Here is a 19445-nt window from a genome sequence, read left to right as displayed (position 1 = left end):
TTTGGCGGAACGTCTGCCCCGTTTTCGATTTCTTTTTCTTCCTCTGGGATATTCCGTGACGGCGGATACAGTCCCCCTCACGTCGACCGAAGTCTTCTGCAGAGGAACTTCTAGGGAGCGTCCGGGGAGGGCGCGCTCTTTCTAGGGACCTCGAGCGGACGGCAGCGTAAGAGAGGAGAAAGTAGAGAGGGAGGAGAAAACGCGTGGCTCGTATTTTCCGCGTATCCTCAAGCGCGCGCGATCAGTCCGCATCCCGAGCGGCGTGATGGCAGGTTCTGCTTTCGTATGCGTCAAAAAGTAGCAAGTTTAGGCAATCACGTGGTTATTTGTTGTGGTGCGTACGTCACACCGTCAGGACCGCGGCGACGATGAACGGTCACCACTTTTCCGAGGAAAGGCCAGGTACCTGCATCACTTTGCATCGCACTTGAAAACGGATACTAGAGCTTTGTGGTGGCGAACAGACACCTGCGTCGAAGATAGTTGTCTTCAAAGTTGCACAACAGTAGCGAGGAGTGTGAGATCGATTCGTCGATGTGCGGTTGTGAATTGGTGAGCGGATCAGACACGATGAAATGATGAGGTTGGATTAGCGTTTGACACATAGTGCATTCGCTGCTGAAGGAAGAAAATGTTTTCTGCAGCGTGTTGGATTGTGGCTAGTCTGCTGACTGTTGTTGAAGGTAGGTGTCTTCCTTTTTATATATAACGACGAGGAATATTAGTACTATTATTTTACTGCGCTGAACTTCCCCGGAACCTGCTCCAGCAGTTCTGTTTAAATTATGAAAACTGTATATTACAGTGTGAGAGATTTTTATGTAGCATGCCCTGATGCAGAATTTGTTTTACAACTATTTCTGTGAAGTATCTGAGGAGAGATATTGCACTCTTTTGTCTCTCTCTCTCACTCCCTCTATCTCTCTCTCTTTTTTTTTTTTTTTTTTTTACGGCAGGAAGAACTCGCAGACCACGTACGCCTTTTCTGTGACAATTATGAGCAGCATAAGTGTCACAAAAAGGGCGTACGCCTACCGTTTTCAACAAATCAGGGCAGATAACGATATCATTCGAGATGATGGTTGGCTAGGAGCGTGCTATGCGGTGAAGTTCATTTTTAATAGTGTAGGGAAAGCCTGGTAGAAGATGAAGCATCCCGCATCCGCGAACAATGTATCGTGGCTCAAGTGAACTTAAATGATGGACATTGACTTGTTTCGTATAGACACACACACGCACACACACACACACAAAAGAAAACAAATACTGGTAAATTTTACAGATCATAGCAATGTAGTATGTAATGTGAGAAATTCTACCACAGTTTTCTTTTTCCCTACCTTTTCTTTTATGTTGGCTCGTGAGCTTGAAAGCGTACAGATAACACGCTTGAGTGGTGGAACTATTAGACGTATTAACTATTGCGCAGTACAAAATGGTGAAACTACGCTTTGTAACGATATTCGCCCGCCAGCGCATCAAAAATGGATTGTAAAAAAAAAAAAAAAGTGCGGTATTCTTTTGGTTGACATTGTCATTGCGCAAGTCGGCTTCACCTCATTATCGAATCGGATATAGGAAGGCGAGGTGAGCTGTCACAGGCGCATTAACCTGACCTAACTTAAACTAACCAAGTTTATGGTGTCTTACCGGTTAGCTTCGTGAGAAGTCCACTCATTGCTTCGGTCATGCATCAGCCTGAAGTATACAGGAATTTTCCCAGGACTTCTTGCCTGCACCTCCCAACGATCGTATACAGCACCCACCGACTCCGTCACCGCGACACACACACACACACACACACACCCCCCCAAAAAAAGACCTGCCATTAGGGTCAAGACAGCCCGAAAAGCCAGCAGGTTCGTTTCTGACACCGCTGAGGTGAAATCCTGTGCAAATCCCTGGTAGTATATACAAGGATACAGGGGCACAAAACGGGCTTCTAAAACAAAGAGCCGAGCGCGCACCCATGTTACGAACTATATGCCCTGGAGGTACTGAAACATTCGTTTAAAACACAACTTTAAAAAAAAAACGCAGTGGACGTCAACATTTTCTGAAACTGTAGTCACACCCCGCGTATCGAATATGAGGAAGAATATGATCGGGTTGAACGGAGATATGTAGAGATCTAACCCGAACCTGTCCTATCGAAACCCTCCACGGATGTCCCGGGCGCTCGAAAACTTTGCTTCACCGACTTCGACTCAATGTTCCATTGGCGAACGCATTTCTGTTCAAGGTATAGGCGCCGCAACCTTCGTCGTTGTGTTCAACGTGCGGTGTGCGTGAAGATTCGGAACATGTTCTTCTCGAATGTGCGCGGTTTCACACTGCCCGTTTGCAACTTGAGACATCCCTGGACCGTCTTCATAGCCGACCCTTTGACGTCGTGAAAGTGCTGGGCGAATGGCCTGCGATTCATCATCAGGGTGCACAGCGCTCACTCATCATCACCTTCGTTAAGAACGCAGCAGAGCTCTCGTCTTTTTAGACGATTTCACCCTTTTTTCCCCTCTCTCTCCACTAGATCTGGAGTAGCTTGTCTCGCGGAGAGCGGGCTCACATCTCCATACTTGCCCCCCCCCCCCTACCATCATCATCATCATCCTCATGCAGAGGAAGTATGGAGAGACATATCCCCGAGTTTGGGGAAATTATTTAGGAGACAACACAGCTAGGGAACTCAGAACAGCAAGTCTGCTCGCCTAAGAACGTGTGCTTGTTTGCCGCTGCCACATGCGATCAACACTGACGCAGGCATGTGCGTTTTTGGGTTGCCCGACGCAAGCACGCGCTGCGGGGGCCGTGAAACGAGCCATCACACCGGATTACGTCAACGGAAGCCTAAAATACCCACGGGTGATTCTTCAAGCACTTGTGACGCCAAACAGCCACAGGGGTCAAACCCCCGGGCGGAAGATCGTGGCGGAACCACCGGCATGTCTTAGCAGAAAGCGCGCCTTATTCTACGATTCGTTGTCGACAAGAGGGCAGGCCAGATACTCTCATTGATTATCTGACTGATGAAGTCATTTAAATTCGAAACAAACACAAACACGAAGGCTATACTGCACTTGCCATTTGAACCAGCGCTGTTATTCTGAGATTGAATGTGCCGGCTGTACTGAATGGTGTCAAACATAATTGTGTGTGTGTGGGGGGGGGGGGATTTATTGGAACAGAGAATAAAAAATGAGGTGTATAGTGACTGTAACACTAAACGGTACTTAGGCTTGCTACTCAGAAAAGAAAAAAAAAGCTCTCCTTATACGCTGGTGTTTATATCATGCACTCTTAAAAATGAACTTCACCACATAGCACGCCCCTAGCCAACCATAATCTCGAATGATATCGTTATCTGCTCGGATTTGTTGAAAACGGGAAGCGTACGCCTTTTTTGTGACAATTGTGTTAAGACAAATGTTAAGTGTCACAAAAAAGGCGTACGCCTCCCGTTTTCAACAAATCAGGGCAGATAACGATATCATTCGAGATTATGGTTGGCTAGGAGCGTCCTATGTGGTGAAGTTCATTTCTAAGAGTGTGTGAGTAAATGTTTTCATGCGTTAACGGTTGATGTACTAATTTTACAGTGAGAATTTACGTATTTATTTATGAGGTTTATGCGCTGACATGCCGTCGACACGCTAAAGAAACGTATTTTTCTCTCATTTATTTTGGATGTGCGTTTTACGCCACTAACACGAATTTCCTTTTCATTTCTCCTGTCGTGCTCATTCAAAAATATTTTTTTTCCGAGAACACCAAATTTGCTGAGCGTGTCGTATGTGTCCTCGCTTTAGCATCACGTCTACGTCGTTACGTTCTCCACGCGTCATCACATGCGACATAAACATATGGAAAGTAACGCTTCCTAAAATGCTTCCTGAATTCCGGAAACGTGTGGCGTCCCTGGTGACGTTTTCGCTGATATTGTGTTCGCTGTTTGCGGAAAACCTGGAGGAAGCTGCAGCATCTCGCATCCGCGCAATATATATCCCGAATTCCGCGAATTTCAGTTGGAACAGTCATTCACTTCGTAAGAACGCACAATGAGCGAAATTGCACAATGCGCAATTGCGCAAATGCGCAATGCAATTGCACAATGCGAAATTGGTACGGATTGTGGCACGTAGAATTATAGGAATAAACCAGGGATGGGCATAAATACATTTTTTGTGTATTTAAATATAAATACAAAATACTATGTTCAAACAGCTACTCAAATACAAAATATAAATATCGTACTGTAATACCATAACGACTACCATAAATACTGTGAAGAAGATGTCCTCCGGAATTGCAGAAATAACGATGACCGTAACAACGAGCCAGCAAATAGCATTTATTTGTTAGATTATCGTGGCGATTTTAATATTAGAAGTTTCTCGAAGACTGCATCTTCTAAGTAGTTATCTTCTGTTCGGCCGTATAGAATCGGATTCGCAAAGGAGAGCATCTCTCCACAGGTGCCGGTGAAGAAAGGCTCGTATTAAATTTGACGAAGATGCTTCGTACAGCAACGTAGTCCCGACCGTTGTCCGCAACAACAGTGTCACAACAGTGCAACAACACTCGTCATCTAAAATGGTTTGTCGCATGTGCGTGCTTGCGAAAACACGGCATAACTGCGCGGCTCTCGAAACTCTGCTTTTGCCCTCTTACCGTAACTTTAAGATATGAGTCAGTATCTTTAGGAGTATTTATAAAGTATTCACAAAAATAAATACCCAAAAATTGGTATATTATTATAAATACTATTCTAATTTCAATGTATATTTAAATACTGCCCATCCGTGGAATAAACTTAACGGGCACCTTTCTTATATGTCAGCTCGTGATGTTGAAAGCATCCGAATAGCATACTAAACGGCAACGGAAAGGTTGAACGGATTACCTGACGGCACGGTATAAAATGATCATATGACATTTTGTAACTCCAATATTTAAACCACCACAATAACCATCAATTAACACCGAGAATTTACCACATTCTCGTACAATGCTATCACTGTTGAATACTACGTCCTATGGCACGAGCAGAGGTTGAACGTCGGCAAAATATTCGTTACAGTTGAAAGTCAGCGCAGCATAACCGCGGTCTGCACTCGTATATCCTTCCGCACATGTCTACTTATAGTACCAAATTAGCGATCTACCCGTACGTCATGCAGCCAGACAGCGTAGTGCATTGTGGATAAGTGGCAATATTTCTGCGAAAAGCTGCTTAGATCTATCCAATCAAAACATACCCTTCTATTCATGGGCGGTGTCCTTGATCCTGACTTTCCTCGACGACAAGCAAAATCGGCTCCACTATGTTTTCCCTGTGTATGCCCCTGTTGGGCGTAAACGTAGCAGTGATACGTAACAAAGATTTCTTTCACTTTTTGAGATCTCCAGCCTTGTTTGTGATGTCTTGTTTATGTGCGTCTCACTTTTTATTTTCTTATTTTTCTTGTTTCGTAGATAGAATGTACACTGTCATTTACGTAATATTTTTGCACCGTTCATCCACGAAAACCGGAAAATGTTCAGTCCCCAAACTCTGCTCGTGTTCGTTGCTCACTGTCTTCAAGTTTTTCTTATCATGTGATAGCGGACACCACAAAAACAATGTACGTGTTTACTGGGCTGTCATATATCTTCTACGTATGAGCTTTTTCTTTTCTCAAAAATTAATCTCGCAGGCTCGAGGATTGGCTCTGTATGTGTGTGTGCGGGGGTGGGGGGATGATGTTTGGGGGGAGATGCAGTAGAAAAGGGAACGGTGAAAGCGGAAGAGGAAATGCGATGTTGGTACAGTAGAGGGAGGGGCGTGCAGTCCCTCTTGCTCTTGAATTCGGAGAGTCCCGCAGAACTATACCCAGCACAGCGAACGCCCAAGTTTGGATGCTCCCAGAACCGCAGTAACTGGCACGATGATTGGCTAAATTACCCATTGATTAGTTAAAGCATTAAAACGCAAGTGAGCTGGAGGAAGTGGTAGGGACAGAGGTAATGGAGTGTTATACTATCCTCTCTACTTGTGTTCTGTGCCTCTGTCCCCACCTCCTCAAGCTCACGGAAATGCCACCGTCCACAAGTTACCGCATTCGCTACAATGGCGTGACGTGAGCGAGGAATAGCCACATACTCAGGAACACAAACTCGTTGAGTGAAGGGAACCCTCGTACGCCAACGCATATTTAAAATATCCACGTTCATATAGAGGGGGATAGAGGTGCGGAGGGAGGGAAAATGGTGCAGTGGGTGCACTTGGGAGGCTCTTCTCACTGCATAGTAGAAAAATCGATGGGTGGAGGATGTACATGCCCCACTCTCATTTGAGGGCTGAAATCCCGCACTCTTAGAAATGAACTTCACCGCATAGCACGCTCATAGCCAACCATAACCTCGAATGATATCGTTGTATGCCCTGATTTGTTGAAATCGGGAGGCGTACGCCTTTCTGTGACAATTATCAACAGCATAAGTGTCACAAAAAAGGCGTACGCCTCCCGTTCTCAACAAATCAGGGCAGATACCGATATCATTCGAGATGGTGGTTGGCTAGGAGCGTGCTATGCGGTGAAGTTCATTTTTAAGAGTACAGGGCACCGCGAATATGAAAGCGTCGCACCTGGGGCCTAAACAAGGGGTGCGTCTAGGCAGATTGTACCACGCCGTACGGTCGGTTCCAACATTGGTCACAGTAGGCAAACACGCTTACAAAGTGGTTTACTAGATTTTTGAACGCCTCAGGTGACAAGACACTACGGAGAGCGACTGTTCTGAGGCTGATGCACGCAAACAGACAAACACAATACAAGCCTCAAGGTGCCCAATAAGGACGTGAACAACTGAAATGTGGCAGTCTTCGAAAAAGCCTAGACAGCGGCGCGTGGTTTGAATCACGCATTTCTCGATTGCCGGTAGGGTGCGTTATCGAATTACGTTACGCTGGCATGTTCTTTTTTTTTTTTCTCTCAAAAACTTTTATTGCGGTTTATGATGCTCCGTGCTACGTACTAGAGCGACGTGATGAATGATACAATATTTACGTTATGTACATCCCATTGAAAACTGCTGCACATAACATGATACGCCCCAACAACACCGAATATCCTCTGGATGTACGAATAATGTCCTGACGGATTCGTACATCCAGAGGATATTCGGTGTTGCTGGAGCGGCGACGAATGAGAGACTCACGCACATTACAAAAAAGCAAACTCCACCACACAACCATCCAAGCGCCGTGAAATTTCACAAACACAAAACCCGGTACGAAGAAAGTCACATAAGGCTAAAATGTGCACAAAGGCGCAGCATACGCGCCTAAGAGATTGGAACATAAAGACAAACAGCATAGGAGGAACCAAGAAGACGAAAAATTAGTACTCTACCGGGCCAATTCGTAAGAGATCGATGACGCACAGCCATGCGTGTGCGGAGTTTCGTCACACGCACTAGAAAGTGCGCTAAAGAAAACACCGTACGACGGCCGACGGACGTCTCATTTGCATCACATATATACGACCCACAATGCGTACAACCCCAACAGGAGGCATCTGCTTTCCGAAGGCTTACCACTGAACCTCGTTCAACTAACGGGACGGCGGGAAGTAACTAGTATCTGATGCTCTGTCAGCAAACTTGTACGTATTTTAAGTATTGTATTTTAAATACTTGTTTCGGTATTTAGTATTTTACTAGTTACTTTTTTCAATGAGCATTTTGTACTACATTTTCGTACTACCTTTGTACTACATTGGGGGTATTTTGTGTGTACCTTTTAAAGTATTTTGGTACTCTATTTTAAATACTCTTGCTTTCAAGTATTTTGAACTCTAAATCGGCTCTCAGTATATGGTATCTTATTTTAAATATACATTTGTGCCGTATTTTGTGTGTACGTGAGTGTGTGCCCCGTTTGTTGAAAGAGGCCCAGTGGTAAGTCTGCCTGGACACTGCACTCTTAGAAAAAAGGGCTGGAGCAGTTACACCTTTTAGGAGGTAATAGTTGTCGCATACGTTGGTGCCTAAAAGATTGCAGAGTTCGACCTGCCACCTACGAATGATAAGGTTACCGCTTATGATTCGTCGGGCGACGGGGGGCGTACGCCTTTTTGTAGCAATTTGGATATATGGTAATTGCTTTTACCACCCTTTTACACCCTTTACCAGACGCTCTGTTCACCAAGGTGGTAACTGTAGAAGTTACCACCTTTTCACACCCTTTTATCTTAGAGGTACCACGTTTGAATTGACAAGCAATTTTAGTGTTCCCTGAAGACAAGGCATCACTTCGGCGAAAACGAGGATACAACTTTCTCAGAGCAGTGTCAACACCCATTAAGCCAAAGCAGAAATCAGGGCCATATCTTCTCTCAAAATCTGTGTCGCCTTGGTAGAGAGCTTTACAGCTGCCGACTTCCGATAATCATCACTGACAGAGAACTGTGGAAGCACGACGATGTCGGCGGTTATAACGCTAAGCAGTATATCTCTTGGCGTATTAGGAACGAACCGGAAGTCATTTGTCGCATATGTGTGTGTGTACAGTACCACGGGGTAATTTGCTACAAGGAGGGGGGGGGGGGGGGGGACATGGAGACGGACGAGACCGCAATGTCATAAAAGACCGGGTCGCAGGAGGTCATGTTGCCGTTGTTCGCTGGACAGCGTCGGGCAGACACAAAGAGATTTTGTTCTCTTGATATGTGAGAGACTGTTTTGAAGCGATCTTTTCCACGCACTTCACAGAAAAATAGAAATTTATGCCGAAAAACAGCCCGTCAATATTGTTGGAATGCGACGGGACAGGATGACGTGTTATGCCGTGCTGTATGAAAAGTCCGCAAAAACGTTTTTTCCTCGTGCACGTTGATCGTAAAGAAGGTCACAAAAATCATCGACCATCATATCGACTCGTGATAAGTCAGTATCTCTACTGCATATTTCGCAGTAGCGACAGGGACGATGGCGACCTGGTTAACAATTAAGGCCGAGGCAGAACGTGAGAACTTACATAAAACAATGAGGAGTGTTGGCGAACGGCTTTATCGATATGAAAACAAAGATACCTCCGCAATCACTGGCTCAAGCGACGACAAATGCTGTTCTCCATGTTCACCTTCACAGGTCCGCTATGTTCGATTTTACCTTGAAGCTCCGTGCATATAGGAGGTGTTTACAGCAAACTTGGCTCGCGTTCGTATAAGACGATAGTTGGGTGTGTCACGCGACAGTATTCCGTATTGCACTTCATCATTGTGTATGTAAAGAGAAAGACGAGACGAGATGTTGGGACTTTTGTGGCAGTCTTCTTCTAACGCATCCAATTTTTCTTCTTGTCTGACAGACTTGGAGACATGTAATCGCATTTGTATAAGACATACAAGTGGATTGACGTACCGACGGGTGAGTCACGGGAACAATGTCAATGGCAGAGTCAAATAAATGTTTTTCCCTTGGCGTCTGAGTGTTATGTTCCTTCTGCATGTGAGCGGGATGAATCATGCTTTTGGATTGTCAAGACATGACCAGCTGCAGGTTCAAGGCGACGGCCGCCTTGGGGCTTCCCCCGGTGTCAAATGTAAACAGCGACGTTGCTAAGGGAAGCGAATGCTGTGCTGAACGTGGGAAAGAAAAGACGACCCACGACGACGAGGTAAATTTTTCGCAGTGGTACGTGCAGATGCAACCATCGCTGTAGTTGTATACAGGGCCTGTAATACTATAAAACAATGCGTATTCCGATATATCGAACAGCCGGATACGTATTCCGATATATCGAACAGCCGGATACGTATTCCGATATATCGAAGAGCCGGTTCGTTATATTAAAGTGCTATTTTGTTAACTTAACAAGCGTTAAATAATTATTTACTTTCAATTGAGCAGAAGTGATGTGAAAGTGCCGGCTGCTTAGCTGTTAGGACATCTCTATTTTTCTTTCGACATCCCTTCCACGAACTCCTGTTACTAAGCATTTCGCAGTGCACTAATAGACTAACACGTCAATTTATTCCGGTGCGTACGGCACGTTTCTTTTATGCAAAGTAATTTGAGATAGCAAGAGCAGCAGAGTACAGGGAGATCCCGTTGCTTCGAACGCGACACGCAAGTACGCAGAAGAACAACGGAGAGTGCATACCAAATAAAGCAATGAAGTGGAAAGAAATGGGGACGTTTCTGGAAGGGTATTCCTCCACCGTCTGTTCTCTATATAGGATGTCCGCTTTCCTGCGGATTTCTCACTCATATTCTAGGAGAAGTCGGATGTTTCCAACCTGTCGCCACGGTACACTGTAATGCGCAAGACATATAATGTAATCCGGATAAAACCATTCTGCGACTAATAAAGGGGGCGCGACGCGGATTTTGATTATTTCTTCAGATTTTTTTTTTTCGATTTATGCATCAGCTGCTCAACAACAACAACTACATGAATGATTATGGGACGAGGTGATTCACCGCAACAATTTCCCAACAACAACAACAACAATAAATGAAGAGGTGATGATGACATGGGATGTTTCCCCGTGGTAGCCACAGGACACTACCCCACTTCGCAGTGGTTAATATGAGAGGATTAATTGCCCAAATGTCCTTTTGTAAGTGCGAAAAGCGCAAGGGCTATGCGTGTCCATCGTCAGTCAACAAGTTGGCGATAGGTGGGTGTTGTTTACGCCAAAGCACAGAAAGATTTTTAGAAAAAATCTTCCCGGAAACAACACCGCATAGAAAGATTCTTCCCGCTACTTCTGAGTATATCATTCAATTGTATTTTTATTTTTATTTTATTTTTTTCGCAGATTACAGTATGAATATACCAGAGGCACATTTTTGATGGTGGTGGCTCCCAAGTCGTTTATTGGCATCGCTTACAGCCGCGGGTGCTTCGCGGCGGTGACACTAAATTTGAAATCATCTATAAAGTTGTACCTCTATGTCGACGTCTAGTGGCGATGCGTCCGAAGTTGAAAAGAGAGAGAGAACGTGAGTGGAGACAGTTTTGCAGCTCGCCATGTGCTCGGATTCGCTGCACAATTCGCAATGTCAATCTCGCGAAAGGATTCGCACACAGGCTTTCGATGTCCTCAGCGCGTCGGACCAAAATGTAGACCAAGCGAGTTGCACATCCTCGGTGAAGATGGAGACCGTGCCTTCCGCGGTGACTCACTTATACAAATTGTACGGAAAGATTACCATCTGGGAGATCTCGCGAAACCGTTAGCACGGGAGACAATACTCTCGGTCCTTTTGTTTTCCCCCGCTTCCAAATGACGGGCCGCTTGCAACATAATAGGAGGCAGTCCAGTTGTCGCCGGAGAGCTACTCGGCCTTTGCGGAAAAGAAGCCTTCGTCAGAGCGGGAGAAATTTTCCCACTGTACTGCCCATTGTCGGCTTCCGAGGGCCCCCCTTTTCTCTGTCGACCGGGAACCTACTTTTCGATGACAGCAGGTGCGAAATTTACGTGCAATTGTCGCTATATAATAAGGGAACGAAGGTATATTTCCAACATCCTCACGATCGACGAGCAAATTTTTGTCCCGCGCTTTCAAAGTGCTGAAGTTTCGTTAGAGTGCCCAACGTATGGAACAAGGGAAAGGGTGCAGGCTACACTCTTAAAAATGAACTTCACCGCATAGCACGCTCCTAGCCAACCATAATCTCAAATGATATCGTTATCTGCCCTGGTTCGTTGAAAACGGGAGGCGTACGCCTTTTTTGTGACAATTATGAACCGCATAAGTGTCACAAAAAAAGGCGTACGCCTTCCGTTTTTAACAAATCAGGGAAGATAACGATATCATTCGAGATAGTGGTTGGCTAGGAGCGTGCTATGAGGTGAAGTTCATTTTTAAGAGTGTAGTTGGTATAAATCCATGAGGAAGACCCAACGACACGGACACAGAACGTATGATACAGGAAATGAAGAGCCCTAAGGTGTAAGAGATGGGACAATCCTCACATAAAAAAACAAATGACAATTTTACTCCTTTTGGGGAGTGTATGCATTGCCACAACCATGAGTTACTCTAGAGACGAAATGGGCGGAAGCTTTTGCAAAGCTTGGGACTATAGCTATGTTAGCACTATTCCAGAAACCGTTTTTGGCCTGCTTTCCTTGCCGATTAGCGGTCTTCGTGGCGAAGAGTGATATCGCGACCATGTTGTAGTGTTGTTACATAATTTGAACTAATCACAGTCATTATGTCAGACGAACGCAAAGCGGCATCTGTCAGCCGTTTGATGTCGAGAAGCAGTCCTGTATCACCTTCACCTGTGCGTACGCGCTACGCTGCTTCGAAAATTAAATGCATTCAGGTACATCCAAAAGCGCCCCGATTGTCAGCTGAGAGCGAAGCCCGTGAAAATAACCCACAGGGCAAGAAAACGGCATGGAACGAATCGCGAGCGCGTATCTAACGTCTGTTTTCACAGACAGCGCTCGACAATACCGAGTCTCATTAAATCGGAAGCACTCTATACAAAGCGACACGATAAAGGAAATTATCAAACTTAAGCTTAGCCAATGTCATGTCACTCGCTTACAAAGCGATTGGCTTAGCACATTTTTGGGAACCGTTACCGTTAACACCCTCCAACATCGGAACGTGTCTATGTATACGATAAGCCAGTCTCTTCATTTCTAATGGCTGACATCACTGATCTGATTTTTAATTGGCAGCTTCTCTTATATAGTATCGTTTTCGTAGATGGCTTCCGGACAACAAAAATCCCTTTATGCGGGTACGCTCGGAAATAACAGTGCAGCCATCGCTCAACATTACCGAATGAGACCTTGACAACACCATTACGTTGCGCCGGATCATCCTTACTATCATTACTGAAGAAGAAAAAAAAAAAGTAAAACGCAACCTTCCTTCGCAGCTGCACTTGGAGAACAAAGGGCTCTATCAGTGCAAACATTCAGATTATTGTGATGAAGCAACACGCATCGATGGAGTCAAACGCGGGAAACGGGTCAAGTACATCAAGGCCAATAGCACCGACAGCATGTGGTATATACACACATTCCGGCCTTGTCTTTCACTGGGTGCCCCGCCCGCCGGTGGAATTACATACCGCTTATATTAAAGCCCTCGGTGTTATTGCACTTAGAGCCTTCATAATTGGAGACGGCTTCGCGTGCATGCTGTAACGAAGGACAAGTGTGTCACCGTGAGAGGCAGCTTACACACACACAACGTGACATTATGTGAAGCGCACATTTGGCACAGGATGCTGTCAAGGGGATGAGTGCCAGAATATCCCCCAGACTTGGATCGTTGTTGTTGATGAAATACGATATCACGGGGAGGGTATGAAGTAACTTGGCAGCAGCGAAAGCGAACGCGTTTCGAAGATGTGGCTGCAGAGGTGCATGTATCCAAAAGTGTCCATGCGTTTCCAAACTCTGAAAACGGGATTTTTTTTTTAAATTGGATCGGAGAATGTAAATTGGGAGGGACTGACAGGTCACCCGATTAATTATGGTATTCCCACGTTAGCTCTCCCCACTCCACCCCACCCCACCTCGTAAAGAAAAGGATACCGCATATTAAAACTGCATTTTATCGTGACCGTGGGAATTCAATGAACCAAGTACAACAGATAGAAGAGAAAACTGAGTGCGGTTCCTAATTCCTATACATGCCGCTTTTCACAGCTTCCGGTTTGGTGCCAAAACGACATCCGGTTTCACAGGAAACACGCTCTGCGCCGATTGATGCAGTTATCGCTTCCGATTTGAGAAGAGAGAGGGCCGTATACGCCTTTTTGTGGCAATTCAAATTGTCACAAAAAGGCGTATACACCACCCGTTTCCAACAAATCAGGAAAGCGAAATATATAATTCTGTATGGAGGCTGTTTCCGAGTGTCCTCAGTCGCGTAAGGACCGGAAGTCTTCGTGGCACCGGAAGTTGCGGCGGGGGCTTGTTTATGTTTACCCGAGAATGTCATGTATAGCATAGGTTGGCACTTTTCTGGCAGTTCATTCAACATCACATCATACTGGGCTTTACAGCTCACCACATCACTTCATCATAACACGCCGTCCGACTTCGACTTCGACTTCAACTTCAACATCACATCACAGCCCATTACTCAACATAAAATCATTCTCCGTGAAGAGAGTCTTTTTGTGTGTCGGGTGCCGCGAACTTTGTGAAGGCAACGACAACACGGAGCTGAGCATTCGCCACTAGGATTATGCCATCCCTACTTTTCCTGGTGAGACGTTATCGACTTTCTCGTCTCGAGTAACTCCTATTAAGATCTGTCACGTACGTTCGGGAGGAAGACGTAGACAAAACAGAGGAACAACTAATACACCTTAGCTTTGCACAAAACGGTGGATGGTTTTCAAGGCTTCGCGTAGTTGAAACGGACTATTAAACAAACATCATCATCTTCTGCATTACAAGAGTGCTGTCAGGGTCGCGTGTGATTGGATGAGATATAACATCCTTTTCTCTCTCTCTCTCTCTCTCTCTCTCTTTTTTTTTTTTTTTACATTCAAGCTCAACTCAACATGCATGCACGCAGAAATTATTCTTAAAATAAAATGGACAAGTAACACTCTCTTTCCCCCCTCTATTTCTGTTGTGACACTTTGGTATGTAGTTCATTACATCATGCACGTATTCCTTCAGAGGGACTGCATGCATCACAGGTTCAATCTCGCACTCTCAAACGCTTGTATTGCCAAATAAAATCTTGCGTTCAAAGAAAACGTTAGAAGAAAACGAAATGAAAAGGTTTGTATCGTAAAAACAACGTAGCGGCCACATCGTATTGCACGTTCTTTATTATGAACTCCCACATTCGGACGTCTTACGAGGCACTGTCGGTATAAGGCGCGTCTCCTCGGAGTTTCCTTGCCCGCGTCTTACAGCATATACACAACGGGTCCAGGAGACTTCAAAAACGGTTCCCATGCACGTGATTCTCTCTCCCTGGATTCCTCACGGAATCTTTTCTCCAAACAACAATAAGTGGCGTACCAACGCCCACCCAATTCAAAAGTGCCGTCCCACATAACGTCCCCCCCCCCCCCCACCTTTTGTGTGTACACGCTTTCCCCGTCGCAATTCCCTGTGTGCATACAAAGTGAGCTTCCTTTTTTTTTTTCAGCTCCAGTACGAGCAAAGGCAAGATTTGATGTTGAGCAAACTGGTGCACAGTAAAGAAAGGAGAGAAGTTATTCTCAGAACAGAGATCCCGTGCACGTATTGTTGGTGTTCCCAGGCACCACAACCGCCTCTTAGAATGTAGTAGATGCAAGATAAGGACGCATGCGCAAAATAGCGTGTGATAGCATAACGATTACTTGGGTTATGAATTGGGACGAATTTGGTGGTAAGGGTGGGGGGGGGGGGCGTGAGAGCTTTTTTTACGAAGCGAACGAAAGCAATTCGCGGGCTAATGCGAAAGTTACAAAAAAAAAAAAAAAAAACGGGCGAATTTTAGGGAAATGTTTCGTGTTTTCGACGTGGTGCGGTGGCAGCTGTCGCACAACTGCTCCACTTCATTCTGAATCATCGGAATTCGCGCTGCACTTTCAAGAAACACAACATTATTCGTTAATGGCGTATGCGGCCGTTTGAGATTTCTACGCACTTAAATGCATGGCAGGTGTAGTCTCCTCAACGTACTTATGTTCGGCACGCTTCAAATAAATTAGTCTGCATTACTGATTTGTGTGCCAGCTGCCAGGATTATACGAGGATCGTACCAGTAAATAACGGAAGCTGCCCCTGTAACCACCTTTGATTCTCCATTAATATGCAAGCTGACATCGCGAATCAAAAGTTCATTTCCGCGAAAGAAACAATGGCACGATATAGAGAGCGGGTGAGCGGCTGGGAAAGCGCACGTATGTTAAGCGCACTTGAGTTTCTACATAAGCATCTCATGTGACAAGAGTGGTCGAGTTTTTAATGGGTCAAGTGTAATATGCAAGCAGCATGGCCTCACCCATTTCGCAGCAACGCTCTACGAATTCGACCAGACATTTGGGAGCTGCAGCTGAGCAGAGGTCGTAGCCCACTCAGTCGTCCCAGTGCACTCGACACCGATAGTCGACGACGCAGACGACACTAAGCAGACGACGACTCGCAAACCCGGAAGGAAGACGCGCGTTGGCGAATGAACGCCCATGCATGACACGAGCAAAACACTATTACATAACATACAAAGAAACAGAATTAACGACGGAATTACAAATGGTGGCGTAAGTCTTTGCCGTCAGACGGCGCCAGTTCAAATGTCTCCGAGTAAGGATTACGCTCATATCCTGTACGATGTGTCGAACGTTTCGACAAGGTTTTTCGCAAACGTCATCGTGTGAATGTGTCTCGAATGGTGGAAGGTGGACAGGCGTCAAATAATGGAATAACAGAAGTGTTTCACAGTGTTTCATAACACATCAGTGTTGCATGTCGATGTTCGTTCACACCTGTCTCCTATCTCGCGAATTGTGCTCACACACTTCAGACAATTTCGGGCTGTATAGACATTTTTAACGATGATGTTCGTAGGTTTCGAAACGCTGTCATGTATAATCATTACACTTGATTGCTTCCAACGGTTTTCTCATTTTGTGTTCATTTGTTGTGTTTTATAAGTGCACCATTACAGAGGCTCTGCTGTTCATGGGCATTCAGATGTATTCAAAATATTCAAATATATGCTGAAACTACTGAAATAGGGCGTCGTTACCTCTACCTATAGGACCCAAATTATAGAAATGATTAATGCCGCGTGCTCGTGTCTTTGTTTTCATTTATTTCTTCGTCAGTCCGCACGGGCCATTACAGGACTGATGATGATTGCAGGACACAATGTCTCAGTATTAACTTACACGGGGGTTACACTTACATGGTACCCGGGTTCGAATCCCGGTGCCGGCTGTGCTGTCTGGGGTTTTTCCTGGGTTTTCCTCAGACGCTTTCAGACATATGTCGGCACAGTTCCCTTAGAAGTCGGCCCAGGACGCACATTCCCCCAGGGCGTGAGTCGTGACGTTGCCCACATACGTGAGGCCGACAACGGCAAGCCCTATCACCACCACCACCACCACCACCCTACACGGGGGTTATTTAGGGGTCATTCAATAATCTAGGAAACAGGTGTACCTATCTTTCGACGCTGGGTGTGTGATCACTCGAAAGACATACACGTACCGCCGTTCACGTTCCCTTTCCCGTATTTTATTTCATTATTTTTAATTCTCCTTTAATATCTGGGATGTCTAGACGGTAACGACCAGCTGCATAAACGAAAAAAAAAAAAAAACTAATGACGTAACAACTCAATTAACGACAGATCGATATTGTCTGAGATATACCAGTGTAACACGCATGAAAGCAGGCCAATGAAGCCTAACGAATGGCAGTCGTCATCCTTGGCTGAAGGTCCGAGCGGCTTTGATTGCGCCCGTGGGATTCAACCTCACGGGAAACAGGCGAAGGGGTTTATTTTCGGGGGAACACGAACGTAAATTCTGGGCGGGGATCCAACGGCGGTTGGCTTTTAAAGTTTCGTAGTTGAAACGGGACTGTTAAACAAACAGCTTCGCCTTCTGCATTACAAGAGCGTTGTCAGGGACGCGTGCGAGTGGATGAGATGACCTTGTACGTAAAAGTGATTCTTAAAATAAAATGGGCATCCCTCACAAGGGACCGAGAACAAGAGCATAACCGAGACGAGTTCACCATGAGTGGCAAAACTCTAACAGTAATGTCTGACACACCCGAAAACAGCGTACATATTAAACGAACTAGGTTTAAAGATTCGCAGCACTTCTGCACCTAAAGAAGCCCCAGCGATATTAGCGGCGGTGATGGTGATGGATGATGATGATGATGGTGGTGGAACTGGTTGCCGTAGACGGTCACGTTTAGGCGGGCAACGTCGCGACTGTCGCAGGAGAACCGTGCGTCTTGGGCCGACTTAAAGCGTCCCAGATAAACCCAGCGACAACACCCAGATATCTAAGGCGGATTCGAACCCGGGCCTTCTCCCAGCGATATTATAAGTATGATGATGACGTGGGTCAGACACCAATGGGAGCGCTACGCTCCGAGATGAAACGGTGTCGGCGCGCTGCGGACAAACGATGAACTACCGTAGTGTGGATAGCTTCCTCGGGTCGTCTGCTTTTACACGTTTATTCCGTGTTCAGTGCAGTAGGTGGAGCATTGGGGAACCGAACAGTATCGTACCAGTGATCTTCCGGTGAATATACGCTAGAATTCCGGAAAAGAACAACTCCGAACATCGGCACACGAGAAAGGTGACGGTGTCGCCCCCTATTAGTCGGGCCCGTTTGCTTCACGTGCGCATCGCAATATACCCAATAAAAATTCCTCTGTAAATGCGTCCCTTCCCGCTCTTGAGCCGGGTTCTGAGTGAGAGCATTTGTGAAAAAAAAAAAAAAAAATTCAAGTGCTGTCCCAGACACTATTTTCGAGCCACATTTCCACGGGCGCACACAGAAACGCAAACCTTTTTCGTGCAAGCCCGGACCAATTTCTGTCACATTTTACGGAACCCGTCTATACATTTCCGTGCCATTTTTTTTACGAACGACCACTTTTCATAGACGTCCACTTTCCAGCCACTTCAAATCGCACCGGAAGCGAATGAACGTTTTCACGTCTGTAACGACACAGCACGCAGCGAACAACGCATAGTCGCTTACTCGCTTGTCCCACTTGCGGTGCCCCCATGAATGAACTGGAAAAATTTACACGTGAAAAACAACCCCTATATCTCTCGTCTACCATTCCCCCCGCGCTTTCACCATTTCCCTCCTAGATGTCAAGGCTTCGCACATTTTTTTTTTTTCTGTGGCCAACGACCCATTAAAACGGGCATTCACATGCTAGAATAATCTAAAAGGCGCCACTGAATTTGTGTCGCGAGTGAAACAGGGCAGGAAACATGAAGTAGTTCTCGCGCTCGCGGCGCGCGCTGCTAATCCTCTAATTTCTGCGCGGAAAACGGAAAACGTTGGACCAGAGGAGTCTAATCTTGAGTACCGTTGCTCTCAGGGACTTGTTCAAGTGGTGTTCAAGAAAAGATGCGCCCGCAAAACGAGAATCTTTTTCCCTAAATATAATTGAGTGCGTTCGTATGATGAGGAGGAACATGTGATGGGAGATACGTGTAACGTTTTGCTTTTTTGTGTGTGCAGTCCTAGTTGTGTTAAAAGAAGAAACTGCTTTCCGATGTAATTGGCCGCATTCTAGAGCGAGAGCACGTGTAAAAGGGAGAGAAGTAAAATAACTCTCGTTGAGTTTTTAGTGCAGAACGTGAAGGACGAGATTTTGCGGATGGGTTTGGAGAATTGAGAAAACGTGTTTCGGGGTATTTTCGTCCCATCCGCCATACGTACTTTTGTTTTGAGAGCTGGAGTAGGAGTAGCGGACAGGTTGTAA

General features: G+C 45.7%; 1 protein-coding gene across 1 annotated transcript in view; it reads left to right on the top strand.

Moving 5' to 3' along the window:
• Nucleotides 1–213: 213 nt before the first annotated feature.
• LOC135399071 (sushi, von Willebrand factor type A, EGF and pentraxin domain-containing protein 1-like) overlaps nt 214–19445 on the top strand; it is a 63689-nt gene continuing 44457 nt past the window's right edge. Inside the window, exon 1 of the mRNA XM_064630750.1 lies at nt 214–683. Coding sequence (XP_064486820.1) covers nt 632–683 — 52 coding nt within the window. The 5' untranslated portion in view covers nt 214–631. The remainder of the gene's footprint in view (nt 684–19445) is intronic.

Source organism: Ornithodoros turicata, chromosome 6 (assembly GCF_037126465.1).
Source record: "Ornithodoros turicata isolate Travis chromosome 6, ASM3712646v1, whole genome shotgun sequence".
Lineage (NCBI taxonomy): Eukaryota > Metazoa > Arthropoda > Arachnida > Ixodida > Argasidae > Ornithodoros > Ornithodoros turicata.
The sequence above is the reverse complement of the archived record's forward strand: the minus strand, read 5'-3'. Positions and strand labels throughout refer to the sequence as shown.